The sequence below is a fragment of the Leuciscus leuciscus genome, assembly GCF_965113295.1.
Source record: "Leuciscus leuciscus genome assembly, chromosome: 6".
Lineage (NCBI taxonomy): Eukaryota > Metazoa > Chordata > Actinopteri > Cypriniformes > Leuciscidae > Leuciscus > Leuciscus leuciscus.
In genome coordinates, this window is record NC_138730.1 from 3031755 (window position 1) to 3059289 (window position 27535).

Consider the following 27535-nt stretch of genomic DNA (forward strand, 5'->3'; position numbering starts at 1 on the left):
GCGTTACTGAGAGTTTCTGTTTTTGTCCTGATTGTTCTGACTCTGAGCGCGAGCTCGTGAGGCTCCGCCCTCTGGGCCGGCAGCAACAGCTCATTTGCATTTAAAGGGATACACACTAAAACGGAAAACGGTGCGTTTTTTTTCTGAGCCCCAAAAAGTGACAAATTAAACATGCTGTAAAAAATTATCTGTTGAGTATTTTGAGGTAACTCTTCACAAACACACTCTGGGGACATCATAGACTTATTTTACATATTGTGAAAATGGGCATAATAGGTGCCCTTTAAGTGATGACATGATTGAATACATTTTTTCTGTGTCTTATCTTTACGTAGTGACTTATGTTGTGATGTCTAAACGATACATTGGCATTGCAACATCAGAAAAGAAAAAACAGCAGCTGCTAAATGGAAAACAGCATAGCACAGTTCTGTGTAATCCCTTTTGGGTGATTTGCCACGTTAAATAGAGATCTGGGAATAGAAGAGTGTGTGAAAGGGTTATATTTTTATGGCAACCTCAGTTTCCTTTCACTGTGGTCACTTCAGTCCCTGGAGCACTGTCTCAAAAGCTTTTAAATAACCTTTTCTGGTGGCCTATTGTCATAGCCAGACTGCTGTATTATTTTCTTCTCATCACAGGCTTATTTTACTTGTGTGAAGTCACTTTTGTCTCGCAGCATGAAGCAGTTAGGGACGTTTTTGTCCAAACTGGAGTAAAATGTTGTGGAATCTCTTACACAATGGGTAAATGTGCTTGACTTTTCAGTTTTAGACGCAAACTTGAATGAAACATGACACGAGCTGCAGTACGTTAGTCACAGAGAAAGAGGACATTCCCAAGACATCCTGTGCTTAAAATAGCTATACATGGTTATACATGATTTTATATTCAAATTAGAGTATCACCTTTCTCCATTGCATTACATATGTTTCATATTTATTTATGATGGTTTAAAATATGCTTATAAGTAATGTATTTTGCCAAACACTCATTGCTAGAAAATCTTATATGCTATGACTAAATAGCATACAAGATTATTCACAGTTGGTGCCAATAGCTTTTAATTACTATTGACTATTTTATAACACTCAGTGTAAATATTATCTAAAGGTTTTTGCAGATACTGCCTATTTTAAAATTGTGATTTCCAGACCTGGAAAACATAATACAAATTAATCAAATGAATTTGAAAAAAATTATGGAAAAGTAATTTCAGTCCCACTTTATATTAGGTGTCTTTTACTATGTACTAATATTTAATTGAATAATTTGATACAACGCACTTATTGTGTATATGCATGTTTTTACATTGTACTTATTTTGTATGTAATTATGGCTTGTTATTATTTATTTTGTTTTATATTTTATTTTATTTTATTTTACATAATCACATAGCAGTGTTGTGCAGTGGTGTTCGTAAATAAGAACTTTATGCTGACACAAAAAAAGCATTACTTACACTATCAAGAATACAACAACAATCAAAACAATTCACATTCACAATGCAATTATTAACACCGTTTCAAATATATTTGATTTGATAGCTAATGTCCAGCTGTTGTTTGAAGTAGTCGGCTTATCTGTGGATCATCAGTCACCAGAGTGTGATGGCCACAGACACAGAGATAAACCTTTAATGTCACCTGACTGAAAACCCCTCACAGATCACGTTTCAAGTCATTTCAGGTTTGAATGTGACATCAAGTTGGTTACTTACTTTTTAATTATTCTTCCCATTAACAGCATTATTTATTAGATGGATTTGAAAATGTGGAACATACACATAAACGCATGATTAATTACATGAACAGTGTAACAGGCCACTGGTGTGACTTTCATTCATTCTCAATTACCCCCCACACCAAACCCTCGGGTCTGTTCAGACTCAGCGAGCTCAGCGGAGGAAAGCTGCTTCACACAGGTGTTGTGTTATTCATAATGTCTGTGTTGTTTTACATGTGTGCTGTGGTTTAGGAGGCACTGCCTCTCCTGCTTAGAGGGAATGCCCTTGGTACATAACAGTTAAAGTCACTGTAATTCAAAATGGACAATTCTTGTTTTTTTGTATGGAATATTGCAGTGTTTATTTTAAATGATTTATCTGTGTTTTAAATTCGTGTTCCTGGTAATCTTGAATCAGAATAACAGCAACATCTCTTCTCTGATGACGAGGGCGGGGCTATAACCTGTCACTCACATGAGATCCACCAATAGCAAACCACAACCATTCAACCATCCAATCAATTCCTCACAGACAAAATCAAGCCCCGCCCACATTTGTTCTTGTCCCAGAAGCGTTTCACTCTAATATACGTCACAATAGGGGAGACAAGACTCGTGCAACTTTCAGTTTTATGCTGACTTTAAAGACGTCTAATATAAAGTGTGACTGTAATTTCTATAGAACATTTTTATGTGTAAAATATGGAAAATGCAGCTAAATTGCTCTTTTTGTGTGCAGTCTTTCTCAAATGATTTTGAACTCCTTGTTATCCAGTATTCACAGTTGACTGGAAAAGTCATGGAAATTAATTTGTCAAAAATGTGAGAGTCCGAGTTTAAATGACACCGTATATTAGTGTCACCGTCATGTCATGTTTAGTTTTATAGTTTCACTGTCATGTTCCTGTTTAGTTTCTAGGTCATGATTTTCTTTGTCGCTGGCTGAACCTCCTAAACCCTCAATCACTCTTCCCTATGTTAGTCCACTAATACAGTTCACTTGAAGAAGTGAATGAAAACCAGTGAGCGAATTTGGACAGCCGTTGAGCATACATCAGCTGTACACTCGTTAGTGTGGTGCATTGTGGGATTGAATGAGTGCACTCAATAATGTCCACTATGGTTTCGGACACCACTACTAATGGCTGTCCCCTCAGATAAATCCCTGTTTGAGGGTATAGGGGGCGATTTCGGATTTTTGCCCGAGTGCTCGTTTGTTACCATGGTTTCTAACTAGTTCTCACCTGTTCCCTGTTTCATTGATCGCCTGCCTCTTTCTTCAGCTCTTTGTTCTGTGCTGAAGTTAATGGTATGCTGTAGTGGTGTATCGCCCTTTGTTTTTACTAAAGCTTCTTGGCTATTCGATCATTCTGTCACTCATCTCACTTTTGGAAAAGTTACACGCTACCCGTGACAATTAGTAGCTAAAGAAGAAGAAGTGAGGATTATCCGGCAGCTATGACTGTGTTCAGTGGCAGTCGAGTCCTGTTGAGTTAGTCCAGCAGCAGAGGCTTGTCATGAGGGCTTCAGGAGGCAGTGGATGGTCCAATATCTCCTATTAGAGGCCACTGATCTCAACGCTGATGCTAAGCAGAGATCTGGCACTCAAATGGCTTCTCATTCAGATGCAGTCGATGCTAGCTTGTCTGAGCTCTGTCACACGTAATGCCTCCCGACATCGCTTTCGTGTCACTGCCAAGATGGACAACTGTGCTCTTTTCACTCTTTCAAAACCATTTTCAGTGTTTCAGTCTACTTTGGTTTGCAGATTACTTTCGAAATATGAAGTGATGAATAACAGACAGGAATAATTATAATATACAGAAGGGGTCCAAAAGTCTGAGGCTATTTAGTGTTGTTCAAGGCTTGGCAGAGTGATCCCGATTTCTAACTGCAGTTTTGTGAAACGGCCGTGATTAGCAGGTCATTTCTCCAGTGATGCGTCATACTGTGGTGTTTGAGCAGCGAGTTACGGGAAACACACACCTGAAATCTGAGGGTTTATTAAAATTATTTTCACAATTTGATACTGTTTCCAGTTTTGTACCAGTACTGAAACAATTACCTTGAATGTCTTAGAACGATGATACATAAACCTTTGGAAGTATTACCACCTTTTGCTTCAATAACCTTGCAGAAACGCCACAAGCTACCAGCTATCCAGGCTGATTTGAGAAGGTTCAGTGAGCCAATCTTTGCTTGTCTGATTGTTGATCTACAAATAATGTATTAAAGTCCCCCTGTAGTTAATAATTGTATTCCTTAAAACTCATATTTGATCACCAAAATGGCACATTTAAAGTATTTTCATGTCTTAAAATATCTTGAACGTAACTCGACACCCTTGCCTCATTTAGTATGCGTGGTTTTATGAATATGCAAATGAAAGTGTGTGTTTGAGACTGTCTTTGGTTCACTGCAGTTTTAAGGAGGAAATACTCAGCAATGGTGTCGACTTATGAACTTACACAGGGTTTGTCTTAAAGCAGATTAAAAACACCACATAGACACATAAACAACATTAAAAGCTGGATTTTCACCACAGGGGGACTTTAAATCGTATATAGGGCCTACTTTATATCATAACTATTCTTTCTTGTACATTTTTCAAAAACCTAAAATCTGTTTATGTCCAGGCTTAACATGGTCTTAGACTCCATTGGACATTGTGTAATACAGATTTAACGACTGAAGTAATTGAGCATCTTAGAGTAAAACAGTTTTTTCTTTAACCGTATCTACATTTACATGCAACCAAACTAAATAGTTAGTAATTGGATTGCTGGTTCAGCCTTCATGTAAACACCTCAATCGATCCGATTAAGCTCAATTCAAATGAGTGCAAACAGTCCCTCATCTTGTTGACACAGGCTATTTACACCAACTATTGACTGGTAGAGCCAGACGAACAGCAGAATGGCAACTAATGACAGTGATGTTACCTTTAACGAGTTCAAATCTGCCCTTTTCCGATCTCTTTCTTTTCAGGTTTCATCGCATTTCAGCTCTGAAAGGTGTTTATTACAAATGAAAATCAATAAATTATTTGAAAAGTGAAAAACAAGGGACTAATGGGTGTTGAAAATGCCTATAACTGAAATTTGATGTGGAAATCAGACAGGCTGGTATTATTGATCAGACACACTTGTATCATTAAGCCCAAAGTATACGTCTTTTTTGATGTGAATACTAGCATACACACACAGTTGAATATATATATATATATATATATATATATATATATATATATATATATATATATATATATATATATATATATATCCATATATAACTGTAACTCCTTTCCTGGACCTTGGAGGACACCTTTACTGTTCAGCAGGATCAGTATAGTTAGGATTAGGTGTAGGGAAAATAAGGCAACATCTATTTCTGATACTAAATGTAATCAAATACACTGAATATGTTGTTATTATTGCATACTGTTTATATACACTGACGTGCAAATAGTATCTGCCATACACTACCAGTCAAAAGTTTTGGATCGGTACGATTTTTTATGTTTTAAAAGAAGTCTCTTCTGCTCACCAAGACTGCATTTATGTGATTAGAAATACAAAAAATACAAAAAACAACAACAGCAAAAAAAAAAAAACAGTCAAATTGTTAAATATTATGACAATTTAAAATAACTGTTTTCTATTTTAATATATTTTAAAATGTAATTTATTCCTGTGATCAAATATGAATTTTCAGTGTCTTTGTGATCCTTCAGAAATCACTCTAATATGATGATTTGATGCTAAAAAAACATTCATTATTATTATCAATGTTGAAAACAGTTATTTACATTTTTATTTCAGGATTCTTTGATGAATAGAAAGTTCAAAAGAACAGCATTTATTTTAAATTTGTTACATTATATGTATAAGAATTTTTATTTAATTTCTTGGGGGAAATAAATAAAATAAACCAATACTATTATTCATCAAGGATGAATTAAATTGATCAAAAGTGACAGTAAAGACATTTCTGTCTTTACTGAAATCAAATCATCATATGAGAGTGATTTGTGAAGGATCATGTGACACTGAAGACTGGAGTAATGATGCTGAAAATTCAGCTTTGATCACTGGAATAAATTACACTTTACTGTATATTCACATAGAAAACAGCTGATTTACACTGTAATAATATTATCACAATATTTCACAATAGTTTTTTTGTTTGTTTTTTATAATCACATAAACGCAGCCTTGGTGAGCAGAAGAGACTTATTTTAAAAACATTAAAAATCGTACCGATCCCAAACGTTTGACTGGTAGTATATATAAATACCATCTATGGCTATTTGCACTTAGCAGAGAGTCTGTGCTTATTCAGAAATGATTGTTCCTGCATCCAGATAATAAATCTCAGATCCGCTGGCTGTAAGTTTCATGCAGTCAATCAATAGCATAGGTCAACTACGATGTTCAACAGTGGAAAACAGAAACGGTTTCACCAGATCTCTTGTAATGTCCTGCAGTGACGTGAAGTGCTGTCTCTGGCGGAGAGATTCCTGCAGTCGGGTCTCTGCTCTCGGCCCTGTGTTGAGTCAGATCTGACCTGTTTACCTGATGACTCTGCGCTCTTTCTGGTGGCTGTTTTCTGACCCCTTTTGGAAGGGTGCACACGTCTCTCTGATCACAGACCAGCAGGAGACACCAGGCGACGCATGTGCTCTCTCACAGACACTGTTCATGGGGGCTTTCAGCTGGTGCGGAGACCAGGAGTCACTGGTGATGGCTGCAATGCATTTTTTATTTGGGTCAATGATGGGACAATGATTTTTTCTTAAAGTTTGGATCTATTCATTTGTTTAAAATTTGTTTTAAAAAGCTATTGTCAGGGTTCAAGCGCTTTAGGGCTTTTAACTGTACTCGTAAAAATATATTATGTAGCAAGTCTGTAAGCGGAGATGAAAAAGACAATTTTCAGCAACTTCAGGTATCTTACCTTAGAAATATAGTGTTTTTATCATTTGTAACTGTTGTATTGTCACCTATGGCCCGGTCCTCCTAAAGGTTTGCATGCTTCTTTCATGATGTTCATTGACGTTCTTGAGGATTTGTTGAGGAATTATATAGGCTTCTGGGTAATGACCCTGTCATAGCCATCCACATACCACACAGTTACATATGTTTTGATAAATATTGACCTATAGGGAGTCCAGTGAAATTGTGCGACACTAGGATTAGTTTGCAAACAAATTCGTTTTTTTTTTTATCTCAAATATTAAAAATATAATTTGAGTAAAAACTACAATTACGAACACTGCAGTATATAAGACAATTTACATGCATGAAAAACGTCAACTTTGAAATTTGACCTTTGCATGACAAGGCAAAATTAGTTCAGGTGCGTGTCTGTAAATTATTTTATTTTTTTATTATAAATGTTTTTACCTTGGAAAATATATCTGAAAGCTATTTTGAAAAGAATGATTATGATTTGTGCATTCACATATATTCAAGGTGTAGGCAGTGCCCTCGTGATGTGAAGCTCTCCAGTGCGAGGTCAAAGTAGAATCAAGCTGAAATGTCACGGATGCCAAGTTCAGCAAATGTGTTTTATGTCACATTGGCTTTTGTTAGCACTGTCACTGGTTTAGTGTAGGTGGTATTACATTATTTTCAACGGTGACATTTCATTTCCGAACTGCAGCAATACAACAACCAGCGTAATAAAACATTGTCAGATTCACATTCATGTGTTTTGAGTTAAACCGAACATCATGCTCTTTGTGCCACTCACTGGACATTTCACTCGTAAAGTGTCTCCAAACATGTGTGTGTGTGTGTGTGTGTGTGTGTGTGTGTGTGTGTGTGTGTGTGTGTGTGTGTGTGTGTGTGTGTGTGTGTGTGTGTGTGTGTGTGTGTGTGTGTGTGTGTGTGTGTGTGTGTGTGTGTGTGTGTGTGTGTGTGTGTGTGTGTGTGTGTGTGTGTGTGTGTGTGTGTGCACTCCAGCATCACTGTGACCCCACATAACACAAGCAGTTTGCACATTTCCTTTCCCTTTTGCTTCTAACTGGAATTTTACACTAACTGTCTTTCTCTCCGTCGCCGTCAAAGCAATTCTCGCTGTTCTGTTGCTTTTGTGAGGTATTGCCAAAGACAGTTCTGGCCCTAGCACAATAAATGCGTGTCAAAGCACATTAAGGAGATTTCCTACAGTAAAAACAAGTCTATTTTCAAGTGTTCATCATCCAAAGGAAACGGCTGGCCGCTACATCCCTCGCTCTTGGTGTGAGGAAAGACTCGGCGATTGATTCAGCAATGTCTTCTGCTTCGCCGCTGACCATGTCTTTGTGAGACCACCCTTGACGTTTCTATACCGCCGTTTACGTGGCGCTCTCCGCTAACCGTTGAGCCAACTATTATTAGAGCATTGCATCGGGGTGTTTGCTCAGCAAATAGTTAGCTGAGTCGGTTTATCTATTCTAGTCCGGGCTGAAGGTGGCGGAGCCCGACCTCAGCTCAAGGCTAGGCTGCACTGCGAAGCTCTTATTTGTTATTATTGCACGTTTGTGCTTCGGTTAAGACCAAGTCTCCATGGCGGGGCATGAACAAGGTTCCCATTGAGAGAGACACTGAGGTTTCAGCCCGGGTCGCACAGTGCCGGGATGTGGCTTGAGTCTCTCTGGCCTGTGTGTGAAAATAGCCTGACGCTCAAACTTTGCGGTCGGCTGTAAAATAACACCACCAGATTGCTATAAAAGCTTTCATATATCAAAACCCCGGCACAATTCAGGCCAGCCGTTCCCGAATCTCATGTGAGAAGGGGGCAAGAAGATAAATATTATTCAGAAACCCCAAATGACATCATCAATAGCCACAGCCTCATCAGATACGGTTATAGCTTCCTCATAACCTTGGATTTTGGGAAATTATATATGTGGTGTTTCTGTGTGGAGCTGCATCTGAAACCAGAAGGCTATTGGAGGTCGTCTGCGGCCTAATGCTCTATATGTAAGATGAAAACCTCCACATTTGGCTATTGTTATTGTGGAAATGTGAAACACACATGGCACACTCCCTCCAGGACCAGCGTCCTGCAAAACAGGCCTGTTGTCTGAAACTCGCCTTTAATTACATTTGCAAAAATTGACAAGCTGGTCTCCAGGCATATAAAATGTGCTCCATCATACGCTTTGATTTTCCCTCTGAAAATCTTTAATTACAGGCATAGGAAAATAATGGATCTGCAGTAAAGCCATACGCCGAGATTTATCCTCAACTAGTTATTTGTGGCAAGTTGGGGGCAGCTGGTTTCAATAACAGCGACTGAAGGCAAAGCCAGAAATACTAGCGTTGCCAAGAAAATGTGGGGGGAAAAAACCAAAAGGGCATTTCTGTCATTTCTGCGAGGAGAGAGGAACTAAGAGTGAGATTCTTCTGAACTGAAGCTTTATTTAGGATAAATATCTAGTTCTGTTACCAAACTCTAGATGGCGCAGGCTAATAGGCCCTTAATGCAATCTGCTAGCTATGACATCATTTACGAGACGGCACAAGCTGATTGGTCTCTGTTACATCTGCAGCCAATGAGCAGCTTTAAATAATTTGGTTCGGTGTTGGCTGTGGACAAGTCTTCCTCTGAAGTTTAACATCATTATTCCTAATCACAAAACGTTGCGCGGTCTGCATTTAGCAGTTCCTAAGTGAAGCATGAATCACGTTTGATATTTAACAAGCTGTGCATGATGCAACGAGTGAAATAATTAACCATATAAGCAAACTAGCAGGAATATATGCTTTTGCGTTTAATTTAAATAGTACTGAAAAAATTTAACTCATCTAAATTAACTTTTACTTAAGTCAAAATTACTATTCAACATCACTGAATTAACCTAAAATACATGAATTCATACCAACAAAATTAATTATATTTTGACACTATAGATAGAGAGTAATGAGTTAAATAGACACTATAGAGAGTAATGAGTTAAATAGACACAAGAGTAATGAGTTAAATAGACACTATAGAGAGTAATGAGTTAAATAGACACTAGAGAGTAATGAGTTAAATAGATACTATAGAGAGTAATGAGTTAAATAGACACTAGAGAGAGTAATGAGTTAAATAGACACTATAGAGTGTAATGAGTTAAATAGACACTATAGAGTGTAATGAGTTAAATAGACACTATAGAGAGTAATGAGTTAAATAGATACTATAGAGAGTAATGGCTTAAATAGACACTATAGAGAGTAATGACTTAAATAGACACTATAGAGAGTAATGAGTTAAATAGACACTATAGAGTGTAATGAGTTAAATAGACACTATAGAGAGTAATGAGTTAAATAGACACTATAGAGAGTAATGAGTTAAATAGACACTATAGAGAGTAATGAGTTAAATAGACACTATAGAGTGTAATGAGTTAAATAGACACTATAGAGTGTAATGAGTTAAATAGACACTATAGAGTGTAATGAGTTAAATAGACACTATAGAGTGTAATGAGTTAAATAGACACTATAGAGTGTAATGAGTTAAATAGACACTATAGAGTGTAATGAGTTAAATAGACACAAGAGTAATGAGTTAAATAGACACAAGAGTAATGAGTTAAATAGACACTATAGAGAGTAATGAGTTAAACAGACACTATAGAGAGTAATGAGTTAAATAGATACTATAGAGAGTAATGAGTTAAATAGACACTATAGAGAGTAATTACTTAAATAGACACTATATAGATTAATGAGTTAAATAGACACTATAGAGAGTAATGAGTTAAATAGATACTATAGAGAGTAATGACTTAAATAGACACTATATAGAGTAATGAGTTAAATAGACACTATATAGAGTAATGAGTTAAATAGACACTATAGAGAGTAATGAGTTAAATAGATACTATAGAGAGTAATGAGTTAAATAGATACTATAGAGAGTAATGACTTAAATAGACACTATAGAGAGTAATGAGTTAAATAGATACTATATAGAGTAATGAGTTAAATAGACACTATAGAGAGTAATGAGTTAAATAGACACTATAGAGAGTAATGAGTTAAACAGACACTATAGAGAGTAATGAGTTAAATAGATACTATATAGAGTAATGAGTTAAATAGACACTATAGAGAGTAATGACTTAAATAGACACTATATAGAGTAATGAGTTAAATAGACACTATAGAGAGTAATGAGTTAAATAGACACTATAGAGAGTAATGAGTTAAATAGACACAAGAGTAATGAGTTAAATAGACACTATAGTGAGTAATGAGTTAAATAGACACTAGAGAGTATTGAGTTAAATAGATACTATAGAGAGTAATGAGTTAAATAGACACTAGAGAGAGTAATGAGTTAAATAGACACTATAGAGAGTAATGAGTTAAATAGACACTATAGAGAGTAATGAGTTAAATAGATACTATAGAGAGTAATGACTTAAATAGACACTATAGAGAGTAATGACTTAAATAGACACTATATAGATGAATGAGTTAAATAGACACTATAGAGAGTAATGAGTTAAATAGACACTATAGAGAGTAATGAGTTAAATAGATACTATAGAGAGTAATGACTTAAATAGACACTATATAGAGTAATGAGTTAAATAGACACTATAGAGAGTAATGACTTAAATAGACACTATAGAGAGTAATGAGTTAAATAGATACTATAGAGAGTAATGAGTTAAATAGATACTATAGAGAGTAATGACTTAAATAGACACTATAGAGAGTAATGAGTTAAATAGATACTATAGAGAGTAATGAGTTAAATAGACACTATAGAGAGTAATGAGTTAAACAGACACTATAGAGAGTAATGAGTTAAATAGATACTATATAGAGTAATGAGTTAAATAGACACTATAGAGAGTAATGACTTAAATAGACACTATATAGAGTAATGAGTTAAATAGACACTATAGAGAGTAATGAGTTAAATAGACACTATAGAGAGTAATGAGTTAAATAGACACTTTAGAGAGTAATGAGTTAAATAGATACTATAGAGAGTAATGACTTAAATAGACACTAGAGAGAGTAATGAGTTAAATAGACACTATAGAGAGTAATGAGTTAAATAGATACTATAGAGAGTAATGAGTTAAATAGATACTATAGAGAGTAATGAGTTAAATAGATACTATAGAGAGTAATGAGTTAAATAGACACTATAGAGAGTAATGACTTAAATAGACACTATATAGAGTAATGAGTTAAATAGACACTATAGAGAGTAATGAGTTAAATAGACACTATAGAGAGTAATGAGTTAAATAGATACTATAGAGAGTAATGAGTTAAATAGACACTATAGAGAGTAATGAGTTAAATAGACACTATAGAGAGTAATGTCTTAAATAGACACTATATAGAGTAATGACTTAAATAGACACTATATAGAGTAATGACTTAAATAGACACTATATAGAGTAATGAGTTAAATAGACACTATAGAGAGTAATGAGTTAAATAGACACTATAGAGAGTAATGAGTTAAATAGACACTATAGAGAGTAATGAGTTAAATAGACACTATAGAGAGTAATGACTTAAATAGACACTATAGAGAGTAATGAGTTAAATAGATACTATAGAGAGTAATGAGTTAAATAGATACTATAGAGAGTAATGAGTTAAATAGATACTATAGAGAGTAATGACTTAAATAGACACTATAGAGTAATGAGTTAAATAGATACTATAGAGTAATGAGTTAAATAGATACTATAGAGAGTAATGAGTTAAATAGACACTATAGAGAGTAATGAGTTAAACAGACACTATAGAGAGTAATGAGTTAAATAGATACTATAGAGAGTAATGACTTAAATAGACACTATAGAGAGTAATGACTTAAATAGACACTATATAGATTAATGAGTTAAATAGACACTATAGAGAGTAATGAGTTAAATAGACACTATAGAGAGTAATGAGTTAAATAGACACTATAGAGAGTAATGACTTAAATAGACACTATATAGAGTAATGAGTTACATAGACACTATAGAGAGTAATGAGTTAAATAGACACTATAGAGAGTAATGAGTTAAATAGATACTATAGAGAGTAATGAGTTAAATAGATACTATAGAGAGTAATGACTTAAATAGACACTAGAGAGAGTAATGAGTTAAATAGACACTATTGAGAGTAATGAGTTAAATAGATACTATAGACAGTAATGAGTTAAATAGATACTATAGAGAGTAATGAGTTAAATAGATACTATAGAGAGTAATGAGTTAAATAGATACTATATAGAGTAATGAGTTAAATAGACACTATAGAGAGTAATGAGTTAAATAGACACTATAGAGAGTAATGAGTTAAACAGACACTATAGAGAGTAATGAGTTAAATAGATACTATATAGAGTAATGAGTTAAATAGACACTATAGAGAGTAATTACTTAAATAGACACTATATAGAGTAATGAGTTAAATAGACACTATAGAGAGTAATGAGTTAAATAGACACTATAGAGAGTAATGAGTTAAATAGATACTATAGAGAGTAATGAGTTAAATAGATACTATAGAGAGTAATGACTTAAATAGACACTAGAGAGAGTAATGAGTTAAATAGACACTATAGAGAGTAATGAGTTAAATAGATACTATAGAGAGTAATGAGTTAAATAGATACTATAGAGAGTAATGAGTTAAATAGATACTATAGAGAGTAATGAGTTAAATAGATACTATAGAGAGTAATGAGTTAAATAGATACTATAGAGAGTAATGACTTAAATAGACACTATAGAGTAATGAGTTAAATAGATACTATAGAGTAATGAGTTAAATAGATACTATAGAGAGTAATGACTTAAATAGACACTATAGAGAGTAATGAGTTAAATAGACACTATAGAGAGTAATGAGTTAAATAGACACAATAGAAGGCAATGAGTTATCTATATATAGATATTATAGAAGGTAATGAGTTAAATAGATACTATAGAAGATTAACATTTATGTACAAATGGAGCATATAACAAGCTGGTGTGAGTCTATTCATTGTGCCTGCAAATAAATATGCGTTAAGTTATCGCGTATACGTTAAGTACACCTCAAGTTATTTATAGAAGTCTAGGAGCTCGATCATGCATGAGCAACAATATCAGTAATATACTAATGGAGAATATTAAGTCATGTGTAGAGTGAAAAGATCCAAGTTCGGGTTTAAAGTTAGTTTCTCAGAAATGCAAATGGAAGAATAATGTTGTTGCTCATGAAGATTGAGTATAACTAAACTGTTATGAATGAAAATATTGCGTTTTTGTGAACTTGGTAAAAGAAGACAATGAATTCATTCATGCAATTAGAATCAGTATATATCCACATGTGCATAGCTTCAATGAAAGATTGTCTCTTCAGGAAACATTGTTCTGGTAGGAACATTTACATCTCTTAAATATTCATGATGAACCCTAAAACAATGTGAAACGCCAATGTCCAGTAAAGGCGGCGCTGTAAAGTTTACTAGCCTAGATGCATAGAAAAACATAAGTAATAATATAAGCTAGGTCTGTGAATACGAGGTTGACCTTGATGGATGACAGGCAAGGGTCATAAACAAGTGGCCAGTTCGCACAGGCAAAGCCAAGGTCATACCCAGGTGGGACAGTCCAAAGTTTGTTACAAAGTTTGTGCAGCCTTGACTTTACCAGAGGTCTGATTCCTACATACAACAGAACAGCTAATATTAAAAGCATTTAAAGTGCATATAAATGTGTCATCTTCAGTCATTCAGACTCATTCAGGATTTTGTCATTGATGTATTGGTGTTTCGGTTCTTTGACAAACGTGGCCATTTTTCATTCTTGCATTCAAGAACACTTTGAAATATTGTAGGTGGTCTTCTCAGCTTCATTATTGTGTTCATTCTCACAGTGGTGAATGACATGAAGCATTGTTGGTAATGCAGGAACAGAAGCTGCTTTGTGCTCTGGGTGTGGAAGTTAAAGCACGTCGTAAAACAAAGAAAAAAGGGATGATAAAAGTTTGCTGTGTATTTTTAAGCACCTGAAAGAGATTTATGCTCCAGTTTTAAAGATGATGTCACATGTGCTATAGAAGATATTGTGACACTCGGGTAAAGTAAAAATCCATTAAACTTGTGATTCAAAAAAAGAGCACAAAATGAAAATGGGGTGATCAAACGAGGCTAATGACTTTATTTTATTAGCTTTTGTTTAGCATTTTAGATGAGTTCAACATTTTATTAATAATACATTATATGAACCGCTCACCCTCCAACATTACTGTAAGTCTGTCACATGACCAAAATGGATAGAAGTGGAGTGAAGAACAGAAAAAGAATAATTTTTATCACTGTAAGTCTTGAAGTTAATCAACATTGTGCATCATTATGGGCATTTTTGTCTTTTTCAGTTTTTTTTTAGTTTTTATGACTTTGCCTGCGTTAATGCTAACTGCATAAAATTTGGCACAGGGGTGTATTTGTATTGGAATTTTACCATTTCACACCCATTTCCTTTAAAAAATCTATTTTGCACTTGTAACACAAAACAGTTCCTCTCAGCACCTTTTGGACAAAAATGCCTGCATTGAAACCCATTACTGCAATTTTTAATCCCAGGGCCATTTAATTATAAAATGATGCAATCTTTGTTAAGAGGCTTTCATTCTGTTGGCAAGGCTTCAAAATTTAAAATGTTACTATTTTTTACCAGATGTTGCCATTTTCTCAGGTTTGGCCTATAAAGCAAATACTCGCTTTATTCCTGTTTACTGCTTCGGCATATTATAGAGCCAATTGGATAAATTATGCAATGATAATTGTGTGGGTGTGTTGGTATGGATGTTAATAGGTAAAACTCAACTGCAAATAACAAATCCAATCACTGTGACCAGTGGAGTTTTGCTGGCATCCAATGGGGAAAATCTGTTAGTGCGCCCGAACAAAATCTTACTGAAAGCTCATTTTTTAAGATATCAACCTCAAATTTGGAACAAAACTTGTTTAGATTTATGGCTTTGATTTTCTAGCCGTCTTAGAGTTCAACATGTTTCATAAAATATAAATTGTATATAAAATAATGATCATAAATAATTTTCATAAACTGAAACCTATATAACTTTTTCTTTTGGATTTACTTTTTAAAATTTTTTTTACTTCTGCCTAGGGTATATACATATATATATATATTTTTTTTTTTTTTATAGTTGTATTTATATATTGGAGTTTACAGCAGTGACAGCCGCATTCTACCATCAAACTCACACCGTACATTTTCAGGACTTTCAAGCCTATGTGCTGCGTGAACAGAGTATGTTAAAATTATGGCATTATATACTTTTACATACTTTACAGGACAAAAGATCAAGGAAATTCATGACCCCTGTATACATGAAGTGTATGCTTCTGTAATTTCATCTCATTAAAAAGCCCATTAGCATTACAACTGATTTATCTAACTATAATTTATATACTTTCAACACAATTTTGGGCCCTCAACAGAGTCTTAAGCATTCAGTTTCAGGGTTTGAATGCAAAATGTTAAATTTCAAAATGCAAGACCGTCGAACTCAACATTAAATATCTTTAAAGTCCCCCTGTGGTGAAAATCCAGCTTTTAATGTCTATGTGTTTTTAATATGCTTTAAGACAAACCATGTGTAACTTCATAAGTCGACAGCATTGCTGAGTATTTCCTCCTTAAAACTGCAGTGAACCAAAGACAGTCTCAAACACACGCTTTGAAATCGCTGGTGTTTCTGACGTCACAAACTACCTTGTAACCAATCAGATCAACGTGTGATCGTCAACCAGTGGATCTCTGAGCTGAGCGAGTGAGTGGAGGCGGGGCTCATTTGCATATTCATAGAGTATACTAAATGAGGCAAGGGTGTCGAGTTACATTCAATTCAAGATTTGTTTTTCAAGGAAAAAACATTGAATATGTAATTTTGGTGATCAAAGATGAGTTTTAAGGGATACAATTATTTACTAGGGGGACTTTAACTAATACACACTTACTTAATAGAATTAAAATGTACTTACTGTGTACGTACTTAAAAAAATTCTGATTCAGATTTGCTGCTATTGAAGTTGGGATATGGCCTAATATGATTATTACATATCTAATTACAAGTTGATATAATGTCAGGTAACACTTTATTTTATGTCGTTGTTACACGTTACATGTAGTTACTGTAGTAATTACATGCAACTAACCATAAGTACATGTAGTTAATTAATATTGCTTAGTACTTAAATATAAAACTCTTTAACAAAGAGACCTTACAATGAAATGTAACCACATGTGCTGAATGTATAATGTAATAACATGCAGGAATAAGTATACTGTAGGACTTCTGAAGACAGATGAATCATGGTCATGGTTGTGTGCAAGGCGTTTCACTCCTGAAAGTCTCTAAGGCCCTGTTTACACCTGATATTAAGATGAGGTTTTGTTGATCTGATCACAAGTGGACGACGCTAAATAGCTTTCATCGTCTAGTGTGGTCAAACTTTGCTGCATTTTATCAAAACATTACATTTCATTATCCTTCTCATCTGCTTTCTTTTCACTCGTAATCCACATATCTTGGGTTTGTGCATCAGATTACTGAAGTATAATAGATTATAAATGTAATTTAGGGTGACCTTCAGTCTACAAAAGTGCATGCACATAAAGGGCAGACAAGATAGCAGTGCATTGAACAAAAGACAGCGGTTCATTGTCACAGTGTTTGACACTTGAGCAGATAAAGTAGTAAAGATTGTCCTTCAGGAAGAGCAAATCTAAACGTGTCCTCATTCCCTTCTCTATAATTGTGCTCAGGTAGTGGAGGAGGTTAGTGGTGTGTTGCTGGAGTGGAGTTCAGTCCATCTAAATGTCAATCCTCTCTGTGTTGTAGAGGGTTTCTGCTCGCCGGAGTGGGATGGGATCGTGTGCTGGCCCGAGGGTCTTCCTGGAAGGATGGTGTCCACTGCCTGCCCGGACTACATATATGACTTCAACCACAAAGGTGAGCTTGCAGCCGCTGACCTGTGCTTCACTGACACATGTCCGACTCCGAACCACATGACACTCCCATGACAATAACAGATCACTTCCAGAATCTGTGCTTTTCTCCTCTTACAGAACACTCACAATTCTAGTCACGTCTTCCAGACAAACATTCCCAAATATGTCCTTTCATTTTACACTAGAGGCGCGTTTTCATAAATAATTTCATAAAATCATAATTTCTAGCATTGTGAATCCTAACTTCAGTACGTTTGCATTTATTCTTTTAGCAGAAAGTGCCAAATAAATAACGTCCGAAAATAATGGTAACACTTTACAATAAGGTATTAGTTAACATTAGTTAATGTATTAACTAACATGAACTAATCATGAGCAATCTATTTGTTACTGTATTTGTTAATCTTTGTTAATGTTCGTTAATAAAATACAGCTGTTCATTGTTTGTTCATGTTAGTTCACAGTGCATTAACTAATTAGCTGAATCAGAATCTGTGCTTTTCTCCTCTTACAGAACGCTCACAATTCTTCTCACGTCTTCCAGACAAACATTCCCAATATGTCCATATATTTTACACTCAAGGCGCGTTTTCATAAAACATATATATATTGTGTACCTGGACGGTGAACTGAGAACTAGCGGTGTGAATCATCACTTCATTACATTTACTTTTATTATTTTAGCAGAAAGTGCCAAAGTGACAAATAAATAAGAATAACATCAGCAAATAATCCGAGGGAGAAAACAATATAAACCGTGCAGGTTTTCCAGAGTTTGCCTGAGCACTAGAGTCGTGTTATTATTCAGCAGTGTTGGGGAGAATCAATCAGACTTCTGTCTGGAAAGTCAAATCTGGTGTAGGATTTACTTTGAGACCCTTTCCACTCAGAAACTGCAATATCAAAGAAACATATTGGATTAAACATGACATTTTGAAGTAGAAAAATAGGAGTTTCTTGCTAAACATTCTACAACAATCTTTATTTTATGTACAACTTCAACAAATCTTTATTCACAGTGCTGGGCTGTTGGTAAGTTCATGCATTTCCTTGAATCAGTTCACACTCTTTGTTTCAAAGAATAATTTCCGAAATCTGAAGAATGGGAAGAATCTGATTCAAAGATTCGTTTACATCAACACTCACGTCCCTGTGATTTTTTTTCATGATTTTAGCTTTAAATATTTGTAGATGAAAGCTGTTTATCAGCATGTGCTGTTGTTTAGATATTATGGTAACACTTTACAATAAGGATCATTAGTTAAAATTTGTTAATGTATTAACTAACATGGACTAACAATGAACAATACATTTAAACAGTATTTATTAATATTTGCTAATGTTTGTTAATTAAAATCCAGCTGTTCATTGTTTGTTCATGTTAGTTCACAGTGCATTAACTAATGCTAACAAATAAAACCTTTCATTTTAACAATGTATTAGTAAATGTTGAAATTAATATGAACTAAGATTAATAAATGCTGAAGAAGTATTGTTCATTATTAGTTCATGTTAACTAATGAACCTTATTGTAAAGTGTTACCGATATTATTAATGAAACTGATTAAAAATCTTTCTTCTTTGCGTTCTTTCAGTGGAAAACTTAACCCCCTTAAGAGGGAACGAGACGCTGTGCCTCTGCGTGATTGCGTCATGAAGCACGTGTGAAATCAGTCCAATGGTGTGACGGAACGTCATGTGACGTCATCGACCAGGAAACTATAAAGCATACCTGGAACAAACAGTCACTAGCTTCTGATAGTGTATTAATATAGACTTCTTGTTATAATCTCAAACAATAAAGAATACACTACATAATTAGTATGCACACAATCATAAGAGAACGAGAGAAAGGGAAATTCCCGTCTGCTCAGTTCCCTGCACATATTATACATTGCGGACCCATTATCAACACGTTGCCTCGGCAAACGCGCGCTCTGAACCACTAGATTCTTATTGTAGAGATGCATGCAATCATGAGGCAATCACGCAGAGGCGTTCCCACCGCATCTCGGCACAGCTCGAGTTCCCTTGTAAGGGAACTACGTACACAACATGCCATGAATGTTTTGAACTAGATTTGTATTGTATATCATTTGCATTGAAGGGGTCTTATTATGTTTTTCCACCTTTTCTAACTTTAGTTAGTGTGTAATGTTGCTGTTTGAGCATAAACAACATCTGCAAAGTTACGACGCTCAAAGTCCAAAGAAAAGGGAGATATTTTATTTTAAATAAATCACTTTTTAAGGACTACAACAAACGGCTGGTAGAGACTACACCACATTCCTCCCGGGTTAGTGACATCACCAACACTAGAATTTACATAAACCCCGCCCCCTGAAACCCGATTTATAGATTATCATGAGAGAATATGCTAATCAATGACTAGAAGATAACTACACATAAGCTGCATAAATTCATCAACTAACCATTCAGAAATGTCCTGTTGCTTCTACATGTTGTCACTTCTTCTTGAGTCTCTCCATCATTGTCTGACTCCGGTTTGAACATAAAAGGCTAAAAGTTTTAGAAATTTTCAGTTTCATGTGCATGAAAAGGAGCTCTGACTCTATTCTGACAGTCTGAGTAAATCAATGTGTGAATGTCCTGAAGACACGACTAGAGGATGTGTGTGCTGTGTCTCCAGGACATGCCTACCGGCGCTGTGACATCAACGGGACCTGGGAACTGGCTTCAAATAACAACAAAACCTGGGCTAACTACAGCGAGTGTGCCAAATTCCTCAATCATTACAACCAGAACCAAGAGAGGGTAAGACCTTTGACCTTACAGTTGCTGTCATCAGCCAAAAATTTCAAGCATTTCAGAAATGTTGATATAAGTAATTAGTTGTGTAATGTATTAGGTGTTTCCTAATGTGTCTGTTAAATGTCGGTACTCTTGACTCAAAACATGACATGAAATCAAACTGAGTGCGAACTGTCACTTTGATTAGATTCTATAGGGTTGTTTTACAGTGTAGATAAGACATTTTAACATTCATGTTACAGTATGTAACTTAAGCTTAACTTAGTCAATGTTTTTAGTTCCATCAGCTCATTGATATTGAGTTGATTCTAGTATAATCCAGTGTATATTTTCCAGTATTCTGCAGCATTAGCACAGCTGCAGTGTATTGAGTGAAGCAACACACACTATACACTCAAAAAAATGAACGAGGAAGGTTGTGCACTTTACATAATATATTTATATTTAGTTTACTTATAATAATTGTGTTTGTTGACTTGAAATGTTTTTTTCTCAACTTAACAGTACACAATCCTAATGCGTTGTCTAAACACAAACCATTTATGTTAAGTAAAAAATTCTTACATCAGATGGTGGCAGTATAGTGCGACGCCAACAGCCATTTTGCCCTAACTTAATTTGATTGTGTTCAATCTGCTTATATGTAAAAATTTAAGTTTACTTAATCCGTTTGTGTTGGATTACATGAATATTTGTGTTGCATTAACTGAAACTTGGCTGTGCTTGTTAGTTCCCAGCATGCTTTGCATATGGTTGAATTAAGAGAGAATAAATGTTAAAATGAAGTGTTATTTTATGTTTTTTTGAGAGAATGAGAAAAGGGGAAGACTTGATTGTGTGTAATTGTGTTTAATGTCCAATTACATTGGAATGATTAGAACCATTTAAATTACAGTGGGTTACCCTTGTGGAGAAGAGTGGAGCATTTTGTTTGGCTGTGGACTGATTCGGTTACTTTCAAATGCTTTCGTTGAAGGAACATGTAAATCTTAGCATTTAAGATGCTAATATGAGTTACTGCTAGCTGATAGCTATTTATAGTCTATCAATTTAATTATGTGTCACAAAAATGAATGAAATATTAAATAAATTGGACGCAAATTAAGTAAATTAGTTGGTCCAAAACATTGCAAATTAGTTGGGCTGACACTATTAAATTAAGTTGTGCCCAACCATAGTAAATAAGTTGAATCAACCTTAATAAATAAAGTTGACCCAACGTAAGTACATTAAATTGGAATAACAGAATTGCATAATGCTGAAATAAAGCAAGTTAATCATGTGGAAATCCTTTCCATGATTTTTTTATGTTCATTCAAAGAGTTATTTTTTTTAGTGTAGTCTTCAGTCAGGTAGGCACCCACAACACAAACACAGCCTTTACTCTTCAGCACAATGATACCCAGACAACAACATAGTGTCGGCCCAGATCCGTTGAATCCAGACGTACCAGATGTGGGCCGGATCTGGGCCGACACTATGTTGTTGTCTGGGTAACCACGAATATCTACAGAAATAATAAGGGAATTTTACATACATATAATTGGATTGAACACAATGCAATTAAGTTGTGACAATAACTAAGTTTCCATGACAGATTTCCGCTTTTGCGGTATTTTCTAAATGTCGATAAAAAACGATTGCGAAATGACGCGCTTTTTCCTCTCGCGATAATCCTTTCAAAAATTGAAATCATGGCAGCAGATGTTGGTGTGTTTACATATATCTCAGTCACCGCACTAGCCATTATTATTAATGGAAGGAGACGTAGGTGTGTTTTTCCAAGCATTAATGGCAAGAAAAGCTTGTGAGCGGCTCATATGAGGTGTTTCTGGGCGTTTCTCCCTCAAATCTGCTCTAAAGTCTTAATAAATGTGGCATTTCTTCGTTGTTTAGGATCCAGTTTTCCCATAATTATTTTAGTCTTTTATGAGTTTAATAGAGAACTCTGTCTTCTGCTCAAATATACAGCATCATCTTTAAAGAGTGATCATGTGACTGTTAAGTACGTCAGGTGACCTGTAAATGTGAAAAAAACTGTTTCAATTGCAGTTTTGTGAAATATTCCTTTTTCAAATTGCCTGAAAAACCACCTCATGTGAGCGTAAAAACTTTTTAGGGAAATATGGGAGTTTTGCGAAATCGACGTGTTTCCATTGGGCTTATTTTCAATTCGCAATTTCAATTTGCGCAATTTAAGGGGTATTGGAAACGCGGCTAATGTTGAGCAATTGTGTTGCTTTGGCTCATTTTAAGTAAAGTGAACAAGCAGCAAACGCTTTTTTCAGTGTATATAGCCTAGGCTACTTTCATATACTACTTCATTTGGCAGTAATTGCATATTGCGACAGACTATTTTTATTTTTATTTTTGTGAATAAAGCGCAGTCTATAATGAGGCATGTCTGCACAGAGAGGAATGGCAGTGTCTTCCTTTAAATATTGAATATGCAGCATAATTTCAGCTCTGTGTGCAGGTGGTTAGTGAATAAGACGCCGGTATTTGTGTTGACATACCATGTGCAATATTGATGCAGCTGTTTAGTGATTCTGTTTGCATTTTGATTTGTTCCTCACACAAAGTTATCATGGCTTTAGAAGGCATGGCATATAGCTTGGAACAGCATGAGAGGAAATGACTTTTTTCCATATTGCTTTAAGAGTCGAACCACATTGTGTGGACACAGTTCATTAGTCATCAGTGTTAACACTGAAGTCTTTTGTTTGTTTAGCTTTGTTTAGATTCATTTCTCTCTTCTGTGTGCTTTTCATTTTGGTGTAGACTGGTGAAAAGTTGAGCTGCTGGCAGAAATATTTACCATTTAGATGTGGAATGCACATAAACTCAACTCTCAGTGGAAAGAGTATTCCAGAGCAGAAGAAGAAGAAGTGAATTTAATCAATCTATGTAGTTGAACCAAACTTGTTGAACCTCTAAGTTACAGAACATCCCAGCTAACAGGGAAGTGTCTGGCAAGGTTTTTTCCAGTATTATTATACATTGTTCATGGAGCGTGTTTACCTGAAACATGTTTTAAATGTATCAACTTGTTTCGGAATGTTCAGAGAACATTTAAAAGTAACATTCCAATAGTGTTTGAACAATGATGATGAAATGGAATGTTTTTAAAACATTAAAAAAACTGGACATTTTGAACATTCAGAGAAATAACAGTTTCATAACTTACTGAGAAACATTAGTAAAACGTTTTCAGAACATGTTTTTGATAGCTAGATAATGAGTCGGCATGACTCTATAGGGCTTCAGACCTCGTGGCCAGTGACGTCTTCCCATCGTGTTTACGCTGCGTCTCGTTCCCACTCACGGAACCAGGGTTACGTTCACTAACTTATATCACGGTGAAGATACTTGTACACTGAGTCCGGAATATTCGTCATTCGGCGGCACCTCTCAAAATGCTTGCTACGGATACAAAAAATGCTGAAAATCGAAATCAACATAAGGTCATATTTATTTTTAAAGTGCAAAAATGTCAGCAGGACCTTAACAGTATATCTTGTGCAAGGACCTTAAAAGTATATTTCACAACATAGTTTGCTAAAAATGCAGCAAAAATGGTTTGCATTGTAAATATCCATGTGGTAATGCCTGTTTTGGGGATAATCCAGTGAGCAAGTACTTCTCATTTTACTAAAATAAAAATTTGGATTAATGCAGAAAGCTGTAAAGTCCACTTTGTGTTACTGAACTTTTAATAAACACTGCTTAACTCTTTCACCGCCATTGACGGAAATTTCCAACTCTCCGTGTTTTCACTGTTGTACGGTAAGGGGCGCTATTACATGATCCGGAAATCAAAACGCATGAAAAAAAAAAAAAAAAAAAAAAGGAGCAGAAATGAGCGATAAAAGCATTGCTAATGCACATTCTAGTCTTTTGGGGAAAAAACTTGATCTTCTCAGCTTTTTGTTCAAAATGTTGCTTTTTTATGAGACTTACCCATATTTAAATGTTGATCAAAATAAATAAAAATAATAATAAATAAATAAGAGGGTTTGTTCTTTCTTTTGACATATTGCATGTCCATGTATTCATACAACAAAATATTCTGGGGGCCATTCAATTTTTTTTGCAAATTAATCAAAAACGCTGGCTGTGGCTGGCAACTTAAAAAAATAAAATGAAAAATAACCCTGGCGGGGAAAGAGTTAATAGCAAGCTCTGCATTATATTGTCTTATTTGGGTTTCTTCCTAATTTTGCTCTCGCATTTAATTATAATAAGCACTGCTTTTGCTCTGTGATAGTTTTCAGATATATCTACCACATTATCACCACACTATCTCTACAAGCTGACATCTTTTACACTCGTAACACTTATTTCAAGGCATTTTGATTTCTTTTAGCTCCACAAATTTACATGAACAGATCAAAATGAGATAAGATTATGTGAATGTCTTGATCAAGTGGATCATTAAGGTAATTTACACATGTTGCTCATATCTCGCTTGTTCACTCATTAACAGGTCAGATGGACCAATTTATTCATATTCATAACAATTCTGTTAGAAGGTATAATTGGCTTTCTAGATTAGTGTTCTTCTCAGATAAATGGATGCTCACGGCACTGAGATGTTCAAATCTTCAATTATGGTTTCCATTTTTTTTCTTTTCTTTTTTGGAAGATATCTTCCTTTGAACTGTAACATTGGGATTGGAGATCTATATTTTGAGGTCATGCCTGTTTGCTTCGAATAGGCATTTGATGAAGTCCTGAGAGCCACTTCTCTAGTTAATGAAAAATCCATCCATGCAAATGAAATGCTTTGGAGCAGCGCTGGGTTTGGCCATCTCCACTCATGCTAAGTGTTAACAGCTGGCAGATCTCTCGCTCTATCAGCCCGGATGGCTCTCTCTAATAGTGCGGTCGCGATGTGAAGTCACTCCACTGACTGCAGCCTGAAGTAATCTGGCTTTTTGTAAGGCCTCTGAACTTCAAGACAAACTGTTTGCACATAAGCCATTGAGCAGACACCTTATTCACAGGGTGTCAGCTTGCTCTCCAAATAAACACTTGTGTTTTTGACGGAAAAACCGCGGAAGGCAGAGGTTCAATTGCTTCATCTGCTTTCATGTACACTTCAAAATATGCAAATGCTTGAGCTTTGAGTTTAAGCCCAAACAGAAATCACACACTGCTGACATGATGTTCATGTGGTGTAAATAGCAGATACATAAAGAAACTGTGGGATTGTTTCAGACAAGGTCATAATACACTGAGTTGAGATGAAAAAGAAATTAAATGGTTCCAGACTTTGAACTAGTGTAAATGTTGAAGGTAATTTGCCTAGTAGATTAACACAAATGCAAGGATCTCGCCATTGCAACTCCATTTCTGAATGCTTTCATCATAACTAACACATGCGAACACGGTGTAAATAAGAGATTCATTATGCGCTGAAGACAACATCATTGTCCAAAGCCATTGTCCAGCTTAAGTTCATTTTTGGATTGATTCATTTCCTTTGTAAAATGGTTAGTTATTAACGAAGGGGCCGCTGACACGACACCGTTTCAACTGAAATCAGAAAACTTTTCATGCGTTCTGCCCGTTCATTGGCCTGAGAACTCAAACCTTGAAATAGGGTTCAAAGTGCAAGTTTTTTGAACAGGGTTTTGAAAGCGATACCGTGATCATCTCCGTGTAAATGTAAAAAATCTGTGAAAACGGTGACGGCGTGCACATGCATGTTACATGTTTAGTCTATGGTTTCTCGGTTTCTCAAACTCGGTCCTGGAGGGCCACTGTCCTGCACAGTTTAGCTCCAACCCTGATCAAACACACCTAGCTGTGAGTTTCTAGTGATCCTGAAGACATTGATTAGCTTGCTCAGGTGTGTTTGATCAGGGTTGGAGCTAAACTGTGCAGGACAGTGGCCCTCCAGGACCGAGTTTGAGAAACCCTGGTCTATAGGCATGCATATTTGAATGCGTATGTGCGAGATGTCTTTCTTTACAACGTGACATCTCCAAATTACGTTTCCGTGGATCCATGTGAACGGGAATCATTTTGATAACCTTAAATCTGTTGAGAGGAAAGCCCTTCTGTCGTGTGGATGAGGCCTTGGCAGAGGACAGTCTAGTTGACACAGCCTCTGCTGACACTTCAGTGATTATAAAGAGCATTTTTTGTTTGCTTTCTGTAAAAAATTCAATCAGAATGTAAATAACTGATGATTGATCTCTACTAAGACGAACAATGTGTGGTTGACCCTTAAGTCGATGATTGATTTACTGACACAAGAACGTTTGTTCTTGCTGTTTTCAACACACTGCTAACTAACTCCTCAGGCGTTACCATGAACTCTGTTACTCACATGTGTCTGCATTACTGTCAGGCTCATATCTGTCCGTAAAAGTCTGTTTGTAAAGCCTGCATTAAATTGCAACTGTTCTACCAAAGAAACCACAATAAAATGTCCTGAGCAAACAAATAATGCTTTATTTTACAGTGTCCTCATTACATATGTTACATGTACTTACCATAGTAATAACAGTAAATTATGCATAATTCAATGCAACTAACCCTCAACCAAATCCTAATCCTACCCTAACCCTATAATGTAGTTCATTAATATTACTCAGTACTTACACTGTAACAATGACACCTTAAAATAAAGTGTGACCTAAAGCTCAACTGAGACAATCACAAAGTTGAAAATAAACATTATTGAAGAGGATGATGTTCAAAATACGTGTATTTGAGCTCTATAGCGATCTGTTTCATTCTTCCTTATAGATGTTCAATATTGTGTGCATGATACACTCATGATCTTCTTGCTTTAACACACTCTCATACTGTCGTCTTCATCCTCAGGAGGTTTTCGACCGGCTTTACTTGATCTACACGGTGGGCTACTCCATCTCTCTGGGGTCGCTGATGGTGGCGACCGTAATCCTCGGATACTTCCGGTGAGAAAAACCCTCCTGGGATTCACAAAACCCTTCACAAATCATCAACCTTCAAAAGCAATTTAAGGGGCTTTTCCTCGCTCTGGGGACTGTGCAGAAAACAAGTGTGTGTGTGATTCTCGGATGA

At 35.5% G+C, this 27535-nt stretch overlaps 1 protein-coding gene across 1 annotated transcript in view; it reads left to right on the forward strand.

The window, feature by feature from the left end:
- The window catches only part of pth1r (parathyroid hormone 1 receptor), a 103841-nt gene that overhangs the window by 60377 nt on the left and 15929 nt on the right, over nucleotides 1-27535 (forward strand). Inside the window, exons 3-5 of the mRNA XM_082174259.1 lie at nucleotides 17595-17705; nucleotides 20355-20479; nucleotides 27314-27408. Coding sequence (XP_082030385.1) covers nucleotides 17595-17705; nucleotides 20355-20479; nucleotides 27314-27408 — 331 coding nt within the window. The remainder of the gene's footprint in view (nucleotides 1-17594; nucleotides 17706-20354; nucleotides 20480-27313; nucleotides 27409-27535) is intronic.